The following is a 15,932-nucleotide window of genomic DNA, read 5'->3' as shown; positions in this document are numbered from 1 at the left end:
TGCGTCTGCCCCCGCATGAGGACAACAACCAATGCGTTTGCACCCACAAGGGAAGCTGTTTTAGGGTCATTGGAATGGGAACGCGAACAATGAGTGTTCTCTTGCTAGGCCAGATAAACAATCTGCTCAAATAGTGTACCCACATTCCTATCAAGGCTCACGCATCTGCCCCCGCATGAGGACAACAACCAATGCGTCTGCCCCTGCAAGGGAAGCTGTTTTAGTGTCATTGGAATGGGGACACGAACAATGAATGGCCTCTTACCAGGCTTGATCTGAATTTTGCTCGATCCTGGGTGGAAGTGCCTAGGGACCACACCCCACAAAATGCTGCTTGTCGAAATGACCGCTTCAACTGGCTCTGGGCTAATCTGTTGAAAACCAACTGCGACTGCAATTGGCCAACTTGCTCTGATACCAACTGTCACGGGGGTAGTTCTACAGCAGAAGAAACCCGTGTGGCGTTCTGGCCAGGACAAGCCTTTATGCGCTCAGAGGCTAGGAGTTTCTCGATGGGATGGCTCCACCAAAGTCAGTAGCACTGGATCATGACCTCAAGTCCAATGGTCGGGGCACTCTTCTGGCTCAGACTGGTCCATGGGAGGCGCCGCTTACGTGCTAAAGGGGGACAACCATATTGCAAGGCGACCATGCGCCAATGAGGTGACTTGGCACCGATGTGAAGGGTCTCCTGTATGCCGATGATGACAGGCACCTGTGTGCCATGACGATAGGCAACCGCTTGGGTCGTAACACACCCGTGCGCTAGGGGCAATGGGATAGCTCAATCAGCTTGGGCAAGGGGCTGGCGAGGTGAAGGGACATGCTTGAGCCAGGCCCGCATGCCAAGCCTCCCTTGAGTATCGGTAGCGCAGTGCCGGTCCAACACTGTTTCCATGAGCAAGTGTGCACCCATGAGGAACCCTGGTAGCCATGCTAGCCGTTAACTAGGGCCGCTCCGCAAGGGGATGAAGGTCTAGGAGTGCCAAGGTTAGGCACCCAAGGAGGTCGACCACCCCTCCTCAAATAGTACGTTAAGCTTTTGGTGGTCTACCTGAAGATGGCATCAGTTCTCCCAAAAATCTTACAGGCGAAAATGACGGGCATTGTGCCTAACGTAAGCCTGCCAAGCGTAGGCAAGGCTAAGCCTGTTTTGAACCGTAACACAGTGGCACAATGTTGTAATCATCTGAGGATGCGCAGGAAATCAGGAAGAATCCATTGCCAATTGATTTGACACCCATTTTGCCCTTCAGTCCCCACTCCATCATACGACCAGAAATGGACTTAATGGGTTCTGGCTCACCCAGAATTTTCCCAATAAGGCACAGTGACCATCTGTCGGACTCATCCTTTCGACCTTTCCTAATTTGATCGAGGTCCACTGGTTTGGTCGTCATCGAGCTATTGTTGGGAATAGGCCCAGGCTTCCGACGATCACCAGTTTGATCAGAATGTTGACCAAAGTTGAGGCATCTCTTAGCCTTACTGTATTCACCCTTCTCAAAGACGCTTTTGTTTCTTCTATCCAAACCCATTATTTCCACTGGAATAGAACACCTAATGTTTTTTGGATCTCCTGGTTGTTGTTTATGTTTATATCGTGTTCACAGTCATGAGTTATCGAACCCAGCAAAAAATTAATTCTACCCTTGATCTCCTCTTCAGTCAAGTTATTCACGCATACTCTCGGGGAATGGTGCTTTAGGAGAGCTTCCCTGAAATTTAATTTGTTACAGATGGTTATGTTATCATCATAGAATTGACTTTGTCGATTCATCTTCTTATCTCCGCTCAGTGGCGCATTTATAGCGCTATTGCATTAAGTTCCCATGCACGTGGACATCAACACCTCCTCGGAATTGTCCTCGTCGTTCCAATGCTTGGAAGCAATCTCATGGCTACAATTCCCAGAATGATCATTAAAGGAGATAATCTCCACAGATACGAGTTTTTCAATGTTTGAGAGTTCCTTATGGGAATTAACATCAACACTGTGGCCATAAGGGAGAATATTATCTATAGCTTCTCCCTCATAGGGAACTTGCAGAGTAACTCCGGAATTGATGCCACTGTCTTCCAAAGGAAGAAATGGAATCTTCGTGCCACTCCTCACAGAATCAAACGCAGGGGAGGAGCTGTCATCAATTGATTCGGTCCTGTGAATCTTTTGCTGGGCACGCATGAGTTTCTCATTATCGATAGGACTCTTATCTAGTCTTTCAGAATGGCTCGTAAGCTCATACTTCCGGCGGAGAAGAGCTCCACCGCTCCGAGACCAAAAGAAATGGCAAACACTGTATCCACGGGAATTACCACCGGACATGTTGAATTTTTTGTTAGGGAGCACTTTAGCCAACTGCGAAGAGGTGAAAATAATCTTTTCACCTTGCCTCAAAGAAACCTGCCCATGGAAGCCGTTACTGCTTAAGCTGCTGAGGGGCTTGTGATAATCCTTAGAGGACAATGGATCCAAGCCATGGGTAGGCCGGTCATTCAGACTACGCCGTAAGCAGGCAATATTCCCGCCATTACCCACTTTGCTTGGATGATTTTCTTTCCACCAAAGCAAAGCCTCCGGGAACTTGTTTCTTCGCTTTTTCCAATAGCCCTTGATACCCATCTAGTGGTGTCCGGGAGACGGAGGGAACTCCAAAATGCCGAATCACACAGGATAAAGCTGCACCAGGAAAACACACCAGATCACTGAAAACAGGAATGATAAGAAACTAAAATACTAAAACAAATAGCCAAAGGAAATTCTACAACTAAACACAAGAGTGAGAAGAAAAACGAAAAAACTTCCCTGTCATGGTGAAAGCCAGCTCCTTTTCGGTATCAAACTTGATCCTAGCCAAGAAGGACTCTTAGGCTTCATCTTCATCGTAGCACAAAAGGATTCTATGATGGATAAGTTGGGCCATCACCTTTGCTGTGTTGCTCAGCTCGATAGCTCCTCTGCCCCAAAGTGAAGTTTTTTTAATCCGAAAAAACTTTAGGCTAAATTACATATATCTACCCCCAAAGTGCCAGATACGTATCCTCAACGAGTTCACATCTGCGCCCCCTTAAATCATCCTCAACTTTCAATTACAACATTTCAATACTTTGAACTCTCAAAAATCATCCATCCATTAGTATTCCGTCAATTAAACATTGCATAATGTCAAAAATATCTTTTATGTGTATTTTTTAGATCATTGTAGTACGGAAAACTTGAATATGTTATTTATTGTTCATGTGAGAACGTCATCATGGGGAAATGTCAATTACTTGAAAATGATCTAAAAAATACACTATAAAGGTATTTTTTGGCATTATATAATGTTTAACCGATGAAATACTAACAGGTGGACCAATGTGTCTATTTTTTAGAGTTCAAGGTACTCAAATGTTGCAATTGAAAGTTCGGGGTGCCTATCTGTAATATACCCAAAACTTTATATAAAAAAAGGGAGAATGATGATTCAACCCAGGGTCAGAAATTTTAGGCCCAAAGTATAGTTGGGATAAGTGCCAGCTCGAAATTGATGCCAATTCACAGGTGGGCATTGGTGTATAGAGTGGGAGTATTTGACATGACACATGGCACCTGAGGCCAGCTCAATCGTAACTCAAACACTATCTATCTTCTTCATACATGTGCCCATCAATTCTAATAAAAAGTGTTAAATTTAGACATGATTTTTAGTAAAAAAGTTCCTAGTCCAAAATATATGGGGCTCATGTAATTCAGCTTCCTAATTTAAATAGAAGTCATTATGAAGACTTTTAAATTTAAAATAAATCTGATTTAATTATTTAATTAAATATAATTATTAGATAAATAGTAAATCTCAAATAAAATAATATTATTATAAAAACAAAAAAAATCCAAATAATCCATAAATGTAATTGCCCGATTCTTGGGTCATTCTCTAATTCAGAGTAAAAACTAAAAAGAGAATTTTTCAGAATGACAACCCAAATTACAAGAGAGATTTATGGAGCATAATTATAATTACCTGAAGTTGGAGTAGAGACACTAGAGCACGATAAATAGGAATGGGCTGCGGAGCATTGTAAAGAGAAGTAGACTCTCCATGTAGAAAACTAGAAGCAGGCGCGGGGGCGGAGACTGGTGGCATAGAAACTGCTTTATGAATAATGCCAACAACACATTAAATAACATCTCTTACCATTCCTGTAGATCTGCTAAGTAACAAACAACACTATGCACATTGTAGGTTTGTGCCACTTGTTCATAAACAATTGTTTTCAAAAGGGGAATCCAGATTTTTTATCCACAACAACTCTACCTATGTCTACCCATATAATATCGCAATTACATCCTAGAGATCTGGAGTCGAAAAACAGTGTCATCTTATTCAATCAAAGTGTTGTAGATAAATGGCACAAAACCTAAACATGCATGTTATCACCTACTAGCGGATCCGTTCTCTTTCCTCTCTTTATCATAAAAAAATATTATTTTCCTCATGGAATATTTATAAAATTATTATATTATGATATTCACATATGTCAATCTATTTGAAAGTTAAGTAGATTAATTGTGAAATTACAAGTATACGTACATCTATCAATTCTAATGGGTTCTTAACGGGTTGGGTCTAGTTGGATTCTTCACATTTTCTACTTCTTGGGTTGAAACGGGGTTACCTTGACTCGAACCAATCCCACCCAGTGACAGTACTAAGAAAATTACCTTGGAGAGGAATGTCAGGAACTTGGCCTTCCCGAACATCGCCACTGTTGGAGATACCGTTGGCCGTCATTAATGAATATTCGGTGACCCAAGACTCCCGGGCGATCTTCTCCAACGAACTCCCATAAAAGGGAATTTTGATCATCTCACCGGCAGCCACAGTTTGGTTGGATGAGGTGAATAGTGGGATGGAGTTTGCTCCCAATAAGGACGACAGATTCTCAACTCCGAACAGCATTTGGATGCTACCCAGAGTCGTCTTGTTCGGAGCTCTGTAGCTAGCCATAGCTTTACACATTGCAGAAGCTATTGTGCGTTGCAAATGACAAGGGCATAAAAAGAAAAGTCTAGAAGGTCGATCCAACAAATTTGAAGCGGCTTGGACAAAAGAAGTTGGATTTAAAGAACACCATGGAGGCCCACAACTGAATCCTTCATTAGTAAATATAAAAGAGTTAGAAACTAATGGAGAGATACTGTAGGAAGAAACTTACTGGAAACAATGAGCATGCGTTACTTGGTTGAAATAGGGTGATCGCAATACTTACTTCTTTCAGACTAGTGAAATACGGTAGCTTTGCAATTGAAGAATATCTTTTTAAAAACTCAGCAGATCAATCCGAAGATGTTGGCATTTAAATAGTGGCCCTTGCATGCTTTACGCCTTTACCTTGAACAGTTTACCTTTTTTCTATTCATCCCTGTTATATTCCCGAAGGGACGAAATGGTAGTTTAGAGGGAGACGAGAGACCTCTGATAAAAATCAAACGGTTTAACTAAAATTCTTCGGTGATGATCCTCTAACAAGCAAGCAGTACAAGTACATATAGATTTCTAGTCTCACAGGATTATTCATAACTATACCTGTTCATGGGCCAGATAGTCCAACGGCCCGGCCCGCACCCTGATCGGGTTTGGACAAGTAGTTAGGCCTGCAGGTCGGGCCCAAAACACCAAGCCCGATTGTGTTTTGGGCCAGGCTCGAGATTTGTCAAAAAAGCCTCGGACTGATTTATATAATATAAAATATATGATATTTATTAATATATATATATGTATTAATAATTTAATATATACATTTTTTATTTTTTTCTTTATAATCTCTCTCTCTCCTCAACCACTTCAGCAATAGCAGTGGCATGAGTTTTAGACTTCGGGTTCAAGCCCAGGCCCGAGTTTCGGGCATTTTATGAAAACCAGGCTTGGGCTCAAGTTGTAGGCCCGATGATCAGACCGGGCTCGGGCCTTAAAAAATCTGTTAATGAAAAATAAAAGCCCAGCCCTGGCCGGCCCATAAACATGTCTATCCATAACCCAATACATCCATAAACATAATCGTATGACTCTCTCACAACTAAATTACCCATAAAACTCGTAACAATATCTAAATAATCGGTTCACTCTATAATTTGTTCTTTTCAAGGATTTACTTTTTTACTTGGTATGACCCAATAAGCATCGTTTCTCCTTAATATCCGGATGGGAAGGCCCACAACATTTCCACCTTCAAAAACCATTACAATGATTGAAAAACACTGTTCCAATTAGAGAAAAGCAAGGAAAACCTATACAAGTTTTGTTAGATATTGTATAATTTCTTTTTTTTTTTTTTCAAACCAAACATTGTTTTATAATTGATCATGGACCGGGTTAGATTATATATGTATGTATGTATAAAATTTAACATGATATATATGATTCATATACATGCATATTTATATATACATGTATATGTATTATATATGTATGCATATTTGGGCTGCTAGGCATAAACTAGATACAAAAATTAATATAATGAGGCTCGAACATTTGTTAACTTGGCCAGGCCATTCTTCTAGGCTGGGCTAGAAACGATCACCCATGGTAACAACATGCCCCTAACCATGGCAGAAACTGAATTCGTAAAAGAAAATAGCAACAATTGATCCAAGTCAGTTTGTTTATCAAATGGTCCCTTATTCAGTTTGGGAAGAGTACAAATACAAATATGTACTGTATAAAACAACGTTTAGAAATATAATACACAGGTTTTTACAATGTATTTATTTGTATTTGCACTCTTCCCAAACTGTACACCAGGCTCAATTTGGAAGGAGTACAAATACAAATATGTAGAGTGCATAATCTTGCATTTTGTTTTAAGGAGTACAAATACAAATATGTAGAGTGCATAATCTTGCATTTTGTTTTATTTTGTATGTATTTGTACTCCTTCCAAACTGAGCCCTAAGGACTCTAATAATTCCCCATAATTCTTCTATATCTTGTTCCAAGTTCCCACTTCCATGAGCTGCAATCAACAAATTAACAACAATAGGAAGCTATACTAAAATACCAAATACCATGTGGGTAGATATTGAGAACTTGAGCAGGGTTGGTGCCTAACAACTTCCACCAGGTTTTTACAATCATACTTTATCTTCTCTCAAAAAAAAAAAAAAATCTAATCCATATATCATCAAAACCTTTCAAATTCAAAATATTCCACAAACATCCCCAATCCATTTTCAAGGTCCAATTTGCACACCACACCCCTCAGCCCATTTCTTTTCCTCTCTTCCACCACTTCATTTGCTATCAAAACACAATCACTAATTGGCCGATCTATAAAAGTCATCAAACACTTCTAACATGCTCATACAGTCAAACATAGTTTCCAATCATGCAAGGAAGGTGACCAAAATTAATAGTTACTCCACAAAGAGATTATTCAGAAACAAAATAACATTACAATCAGTTTTGTTTTTATCATTAACAGATTCTTTTGAACTTTATTAATTAATGAATTAATAGAGCAGTATGTTACATCAGGTCTTCTTGATTGAATCTATCCCATTTCAATCCAATCAGCATGACTAATGACCACGCTCCAGCTAAGCAGATGAAGCTGATAATGCATTGCCATTGTTGGTTGCATCTCCAAGCTATGAACTTCTATCAGGAAAACTAACAAGGCGGTATCAAACACTCGCAAATAACATTATATTTATCCTCCTTATTTCTCATAGTCATAGTGTTGTATAATGTAGAGATAACTTTAAATTAAATTTGAACAAGAAAGCAATAAGAAACTATAAAGAACATATTTGCACTTTTGATCAAACAAAACTAGGTCAATCAGAACCTCGACGTGGAGACGATCTACATAAGCGCCAGTAATCCAACCGCCAACCCGAACAGCTGCTGCTTCTCCTTCAACGACCTACCCAGCAATTGAAAGGGATAAAAAATAAAGACCCAAAGATCGTAACTGTTATTGAAACAAAACATGTACTTAGAAAAATCAAATTTGAGAGAGAAATCAAGCAAAGAAAGCCAAATAAACAGGGGGCGCAATCAGGGCATAATTGGGATGAAAGGAGCGTACAACAATGAGATCTTTCAGATTACTAGCTTCCAAGAGTTCCAGAATGTAAGATAGAACCGGCCGGTTCGCGACGGGAAGCAGCGCCTTTGGAACTTCCTGCATTTGAGAGAGCAAAACGTGAACAAAACTGTGGGAAAGCAAATATTAAACAGAATATGTTCCTTCTTCTCCTGGGCTGTTAAGGAAGGAGTTGATGAACACCTTGGAAACGAGAGGGACGAGCTCCTTCGAAGTGCCGCCGGCGAGGACGACCACTTGGAAGTCCATTGCAGACGGAAGCCAGAGAAGAGTAAACACCCAAATGGAAAACAATACAAGAAAAGATGACTAATGGTAAGAGGAAATGAACCAGCAAAGAACTGAGGAATAACCAAGGCAGGCCGCGGAGGTTCATGCAGCTCAGGAGGGAACGGAGATTATTGGATATATTATGTATAACCATTAAGAGGACAAATTATTCAAATGGGGATGTAGCTCAAATGGTAGAGCGCTCGCTTTGCATGCGAGAGGTACAGGGTTCGATCCCCTGCATCTCCATTTTTCTTATATTTCCATGTTTTTATTTAACTTCTCTTTCAATTCATCAAAATTCACATACATAGTTGGCCCCATAACAAATGGAAAAGCTTATGGTATATGGCAATTTTGTGATGTGATAAAAGGTATGAATTTAATCTCAAAAAACTTTAGGGTAAATTACATATAGGTACCCAATACTTGGGGTAGTGACTTTGAACTTCAATTGTAACACTTGAATACTTTGAACTCTCAAAAATAGACACTTGGGTCCATCCATTAATATTCCGTCAGTTAAATATTATATAATGCAAAAAATACCCCTTCTTGTGTATTTTTGAAATCCTTCTTTAGAGTAAATTCATCGCTAGAAAATGTCATCATCGAAAAATTTGAACATTTTATTTGTTGTTCATGTGAGAACGCCATCATGTGGGAATGCCAATTACCTGAAAATGATCTCAAAAATACAGGATAAGGGTATTTTTGGCATTATGTAATGTTTAACTGATGGAATACTAACAAATGGACCAATGTGTTTGTTTTAGAGATTTCTAGGTACTTAAGTGTTACAATTGAAAGTTCAGGGTACCTATCTATCACTAACCCCAAAGTACAGGTATCTATCTATAATTTACCCAAAACTTTATATAAAAAAGGCCTATTTTCTTTCTTTCTCCCTTTGCATCCCAAATCCCTAAATTTTGTGGGTTTTTTTTGGAATTTTAAAAAAGAAATAAAAAACATCAAAATGTTTATACTCATCCACAACCAATTTAGTTTTCATATGTTTTGGACACTGAATCTAATGTTCTAATCACTCACTTTAAGATGGGCATTTAACACCATTCTATACATCGCCCAAGCCCCAAGTTTCTTCTAGTTATACTTTAAAAAGGATTGGGTTCATATCATGTTTTCTATTTTTCATCGTTGTGCCTCATATACCTCATACCCCTCTCAAATTTTTTGTTAAATTATTGGTTCTTTTAAAAAAAGAATGAACCATGAAGTCCCATCAAAATGTTTTCAACTTTTAAACTCCCATGTCCTACTAGGCTACTACTCCCTCAGTGGTCTTTTATTATTCACACACACACATATACCGACCCTAAAACCATGAGTTTCCTATTATGCCAAAGTTTAAAGAGTATTTGACCTTTATTCTTGGGAGGTATTATGATGTAGCACAATCCGGTCACTCCTAACTGGCGCTCGCGTGGCTCCTGAGATGTACCTGAAACGAGAGGAAGGAGGAAGAACTCCCAGGGGGTTTCCCGGCGGGAACGCTCCAATGCTTAAGTTAGTACTGTGTGCAAGAAGCTGAAATAGAATGAACACTAAGAGTGCTAGTTGCACTAGTCATTCAAGATACCTTGTTCCTTGAGGATAAGTTCCTTATAGCTGAATTCTGTTGCTCCCGACCCTCTGACTTCTGACAGAGCAGGTATAACCGCCACTGTCAGTCTGCCACAGCCGTTACAGGCAGGGCTGAGGTGGCACGCATGGGGCCGTTGTGTAGGGTACGTGTCTGTCAGGTGTGGGACGCCTTTCTAAAGGTGGCAGGCGCGACGAGGGGACATGCCTGCAATTCGCAGGTTTGTCGGGTACAACGGTCGGGCATGAGGCCCTCCTATGGTATACCGGGCTGTTCCCTGTGAATTTCCCTGAGCTGGGCCGTCCCTTGAGTGACGGGTTGCCTGCAGCCGGTTATGCCGAGCTAGCCGACTTGAGGTCTTTGTGCCTTGGGGCGTCCGAAGAAGAATCAGTGCGTTCTTGCTTGGGAGTGGCCCAATGTCCATTGAGAGGAGTTTGGGTCTCAAAAGGGGTTAGGGTGCCTTTAACTAGGGACCCCCGAAGTGCCTTATCCCCGGGGAGGAGGTGCGGGCGAGGCGGCTTTTGGCGAGTAGTTTACCTACCGAGTTGCCATGCTGACCGAGTTGTGCTCACGTCCGTTGTGCTGTCATGCTGAGTCACTGTTTGAGCTAGGTCACGCCTACATGTACCCGAGTTACGAGGTCGGGCCAAATCACCCTCCATCAATTGACCCCCACTCCCTGTGCTGGCGGCGGTGACCTAGCGCAGGGAGGTCATGACGTGCCGGGTGGATTTGGCGTCGGTGTTTGTGCTGCGTTGTCACGCGTCCCGTCCAGCCGTACCGGTCTAGCGCCTGGCTCGACCGAAAAGGGATTCGAGTCGCGTCCGGGTTATGCGCGGACTTCATGCGACTTGGACTTCGCAGACGTTAAAAATGCGCTAAATCGTTTTCGCCTCGAAGAACCCGCGGTTCCGGCTATAAATAGGGGGTCCCTTGGCCATTTTCTTCGCCACAAAGCTTTCACCGTTAGCGTTTGAGCTCGCGCCAGGGGTTTCTTAGCTCGGGTCCTCCAGTTCGCTCTGTTCTTCCAGTCCGGTTGCGTTTCTTTGGTGAGTCCTCCCGAGCTTCCTTTTCCCTTCTAGTTCGCTTCTTTCTGTTAGTCCGGTATGTCGTCCAGTGTAGACAGTCTCATTGACGAGCCCGAGGTAGGTACCTCGGCTCGGGATGTTCCCTCTGCTACCAAGCCATCCGAAGTACGGATGGCTTCGGGTCATCTGCCGTCTACCTCCCATCGAGGTCGGGAACCAGATCAGTTCGGGCCTTCCATAATGACCTTGGAGAGGCTTCAGGACCTCATACAGAGGTTCCGCCTCCCAAGCGAGTACTCATATAGTCTTCCCACCGGCAACTTCCCATGGGAGCACGGTCCCAACGAGATCGTGATCTTCAGGGAGCAAATGATAGCCGGGCTCAGACTTCCACTTCACCCTTTAATTGTTGAGGTGTTGGTACACTTTAATATTACCCTGGACCAACTCCACCCGAACTCCATACGGAATGTGGTGGGGTTCATTTCTCTTTGTTTTGACCGTTCCCTTTCCATAAATTTAGATGTTCTTAGTACGATCTTGGCTATAAAGAAGAGCGCTTCGGGCGCTCTCCCCGAGCATAGGCGGTCTTACTACCTGTCCCCCCGCCCGGGTTTTAAACTCATACACAAGCTCCCGAGCAAAGTCCCAGCTTGGAAGCGAAACTACTTCATAGTCCGGAGCAGCATGGGGTGGCCCTTCCCCACCGATTGGAGGATAGCCGTTCAAGACCCTGGTGTCATCCTGGACGGGAAGACCAAGAAGGAGCTCCAGTCCCTGGCTAAGCTCGGGTTGCATTATAAAGACTTCACTTCTGAGGAGAAGCTCGTCCGAGCAGGCTTGAGTCTGGGTAGGTTTTTCCCACTTTGGCTTTTCCACTCATATATTTGCTTCGGGTTACTGATGTCGTATTTCCCCGTACGTCCCATGGAGGCGGAAAAGATAGACAACCAGAAGCTCTTCCACCAGATGAAGAGGAAGAAGCACGTGGCAAAGAAGGCGCGCGTTGGGTCCCCGCAAGCTTCAGCTGAACCTCGACTTCCGCAGACTTCTGCTTCGGGGCATGAGGTGGCAGTCATGCCCGTCATTGACTTGGAAGAGGGGGCTGTGCCTAAGGGGCGCGAGGTGATGGCGGAACCTGCCGTTAAGTCCGCCGAGCCCACCCGACTTGCCAGAGAAAGCGTTGCCGAGGCTAATGCCGCTACTGCCGGGGCTCATTCTGCCGATGCTGCCGCCGAGACCTCCGAGAGTTCCACTCACGATGTGGAGATGGCGGCTTCTAGCTCGGAGGGTCAGGGGAGCCAAACCGTCCTGAACCCCCAATGCAGCCTGAAGAAGAGTGAGCTGGCTGCATACTCGGGGGAGGTCCGCGAGTGGGCCGAACTCACTCCTGGTCAGCTCGGCGCCCGAGCTGCCACTCATACTATGGTGGTGAGTCCCCCTTCCTTCCTTTTTATTTTGGTCTCCCTCTTATCCGGTTCTCCTTTTTGCAGGTGAACTCCGCCATTCGCGCCTTGACCCTCCAATTAGAGTGACATCTGAGGCGGGCTCTGAAGGCAGAGGAATCATTTCGCACAGCCCATACTGAGTTAAGGGCAGCTCGTTGTCAGGTTCACCGCTTGGAGAGCGACGCCTCGGCTCAAAAGAGTTTCATCGAGGTGTTAATGTCAGAGAAGGGAGAGCTGGATCGAGATAAAGATAAGTTGAGGGCCGAAGTGAATGGTCTCAAGGTCGGTTAGGAGGCCTTAGGGCTCGAGGTGAGCAGCCTCAAGGCTGAGCGGGATGCTCTAAGGCTCGAGGTACAAGGCCTCAAGGAAGTGAAGGGGAAACCGGAGCACGAAGCGGGGTACCTCCAGGAGGATATAGGGGAGAAGATTGCAATCTTCGAAGGTGCTCTTGAGGAAGTCAAGACCCAGGTCGTCATTGACTAAGTCAAGTCTTCGAGATTCGACGATATGATGACGGAGGCCTATCGTAAGGGCTTCAAGCTCAGTCGATGGCTGATCAGGCACCTCTACCCCGAGCTGGACACGAGTGTCATCACTACTTCGCGGATTACTGACGACATCATGCGTCAGTCAAAAGACGACCCCGATTCCGAGGATGAAGGTCCCGAAGATGGAGCAGAGAATGCCGGTCCAGACATTGTCTCCGAGGGGGTCTCTGATAGAGGCGGCGAGCCCCCGAAATAGTTTGCCCTTTATATTTGTAACTTAATCTTTTCCCTTTCTGAATTATGAATGTACTATCCTGAGCCTTTGAGCTCGGGTAAAAACTCCTGTACCTGAACTCTCTTTTTAATGAAATATAGTTTCTTTCGAGTATCTCTGAGTGCAAAAATACTTCTAAGTGTGAGTGGACTCCAAGCAGGTCAATTTAATGTATAGGTTACCCGAGCTATCAAGCCACCGAGCTGGCGTTAAGGGTAACTGAGTGAAGTTGTGTTACTTCGGGTCGCGCGGGTTACCCTGGACTATCGGGTTACCGAGCTGAGTAAAAATAGCAAGGGTATAGACACCGTAGGGTTTATACCCGAGTTGTCTTTCCCTTAAGGGTTAGAGATAACCAGGTTTTTGTCAGTTTGTTGTGCCGAAGTGGCAGTTGGGGCTTTCTTGTGACCCTTAGGCTTAAAAAGGGGACCCGTAGTCTGCTCTTGGATTTCACCCAGGCCAAAGTGGCGACTGGGCTCTTCTTGTAGCCCTTAGGCTCTGGGAGCGGCTCGTAGTCCACTCTTCTTACCCTTACTTTCGCCCGTGCCGAAGAGACGGCTGGGTCTTATGTGCCGAGGTCATGTTAGCTCGGTATTCTGGCCCTTAGGCTTTGAGAGTGGCTCGTGGCCTACTCGATTCTTACAGATAATATTGTCTTAGGTTGACAATATTTCATGCCCGAGGTATTTGTTTACCTTTGAGGGTCTCGAGCTCGTATGTTCCTTCCCCGAGCACTCGTTTCACACGGTAAGGACCTTCCCAGTTGGACCCAAGCTTGTCCGCGCCGGGCTCAGGCACCATAACTTTACGAAGGGCCAGGTCGCCAACGCGGAGGTTTCGCCTCTTAACCCTGGTGTTATAGTATCGAGCTACTCTCTGCTTGTAGGCTGCGGTCCTAATGTACGCAAGGTCCCTTACTTCGTCGAGTAGGTCGAGGTTGGTACGTAGCAAATCTTCGTTTGTTTGATCACTGTATGTTTCTAGGCGCAACGTAGGTACTTCGATCTCTGCGGGGATCACTGCTTCAGTGCCGTAGGTGAGATTGAAGGGTGTTTCTCCCGTAGCGGTCTTCTCCGTGGTCCGGTAGGCCCACAGGACACTGGGTAGTTCATCTACCCACAATCCTTTAGCTCGGTCCAGCCATGCCTTTAGTTCACGGAGGATGGCTCTGTTCGTGACTTCTACCTGACCGTTTGCTTGAGGGTGCGCGACTGAAGTAAAATTCTATTGGATTCCCATGTCTCGGCACCAGTCTTGAAATTTGATGTCCTCGAACTGCTTGCCGTTGTCGGAGATCAATACCCGAGGTAATCCGAAGCGGCGCACAATGTTCTTCCGAAAGAAGTTTTGAACATTTTCAGGCTGTGATCGTCACGAGGGGTTCGGCTTCTACCTAGTTGGTAAAATCGTCCACTGCTACTACTAAGAACTTCCTTCCACCCATTGCTGGCGGGAATGGCCCGAGTAGATCGATGCCCCACTGCGCAAAGGGCCACAGGCTGGTGAGATACTTGAGGTCGGCAGCGGGTTGGTGGTGAATATTAGCATGTCTCTGGCATTGGTCACATTTTCTGACGAACTCAATAGTGTCTGCCTTCATTATTGGCCAATAGTACCCTTGTCGAAGTGCCTTTTGGGCGAGGGCCCTGTCCCCCAATTGCCCACCGCACAAACCCTAATGGATGTCACGGAGTACGAGCTTGGCTTCGGTAGGTCGCAAGCAGCGCAAGTAGGGGAGCATGTAAGATCTCCGATATAGTTGTTCGTCTATCATGACATATTTGGCTGCCTGGCGCTGCACCCTTCTAGCTGCATTGCGGTCTGTAGGGAGGGTCCCGTCTAGCAAGAAGCTCGCAAGCGGGTCAATCCAGCTCGACTTTGCTTGAACGATGGAAGCGACCTCCTCTGCCCCCCTGAGAATGCTAGATCGAGACAGGTCCTCTATGTACACGGTTCTCATGGTGATGTCGTTGGTGCTGGCTAACCTGGACAGGGCGTCGACCTCGACATTCTCTGACCTAGGGATTTGTCTGATAAAGTGTGACTGGAAGTTGAGCAGGGCCTCTCTGACTTTGGCTAAGTAGGCGATCATGGCTGGCTCACGAGCTTTGTACTCGCCGGTGACCTGGTTGACCACAAGCTGGGAGTCGTTGCAGATAACGATGTGCTTGGCTTTTACTTCTCTGGATAGAGCTAGTCCAGCTATCAACGCCTCGTACTCCGCTTCATTGTTAGATGCCGCGAACTCGAAGCGTAGTGTGTACTCCAGTTTTGTGCCACTTGGGCCGTGCATAACTATTCCTGCTCCGCCGCCCTGCTGGTTTGAGGAACCATCTACGTGAAGGATCCAGGGCTCCTCATCCCAGCTCGGGCTTGGCCGAACTAGGAGAGATGCCACACTGGTTACTACCTCACGGGGCTTGGACTCGATTGGCCTAGGAGCTTCGAGCTCACCTGAGTTGGGAGCCTCGTGCTCAACTGGCCTGGGGGCTTTAGAGCTGAATGTGCATTCGGCGATGAAATCTGCTAAGGCTTGGGCCTTAATAGCAGTTCGCGGCTTGTATTGGAGATCGTACTCGCTAAGCTCAATGGCCCACTTCGTCAACCGACCAGAGACCTCGGATTACGAAAGACTTGCCTCAGATGTTTGTTAGTGAGAATGATAACAGTGTGAGCCTGGAAGTACGGGCGAAGCTTCTGAGCTGCAATTACCAGTGCATACGCTAG

At 44.9% G+C, this 15,932-nt stretch overlaps 1 protein-coding gene and 1 non-coding gene across 2 annotated transcripts in view; one reads left to right on the top strand and one right to left on the bottom strand.

Moving 5' to 3' along the window:
* The window catches only part of LOC104590308 (transferases/nucleotidyltransferase), a 37,619-nt gene extending 29,230 nt beyond the window's left edge, over positions 1–8,389 (bottom strand). Inside the window, exons 1-3 of the mRNA XM_088891578.1 lie at positions 8,275–8,389; positions 8,074–8,169; positions 7,831–7,908 (exon numbers count right to left, since the gene is read on the bottom strand). Coding sequence (XP_088747704.1) covers positions 7,831–7,908; positions 8,074–8,169; positions 8,275–8,340 — 240 coding nt within the window. The 5' untranslated portion in view covers positions 8,341–8,389. The remainder of the gene's footprint in view (positions 1–7,830; positions 7,909–8,073; positions 8,170–8,274) is intronic.
* A 148-nt stretch (positions 8,390–8,537) lies between these two features.
* TRNAA-UGC (transfer RNA alanine (anticodon UGC)) lies at positions 8,538–8,610 on the top strand. Its single transcript has one exon. It is a non-coding gene; the product is annotated as a tRNA-Ala (tRNA).
* The last annotated feature ends 7,322 nt before the right edge of the window (positions 8,611–15,932 follow it).

This window comes from Nelumbo nucifera, chromosome 7 (genome assembly GCF_055504915.1).
Source record: "Nelumbo nucifera cultivar China Antique chromosome 7, China Antique-T2T, whole genome shotgun sequence".
In the NCBI taxonomy this organism is placed as follows: domain Eukaryota; kingdom Viridiplantae; phylum Streptophyta; class Magnoliopsida; order Proteales; family Nelumbonaceae; genus Nelumbo; species Nelumbo nucifera.
The sequence above is the reverse complement of the archived record's forward strand: the minus strand, read 5'-3'. Positions and strand labels throughout refer to the sequence as shown.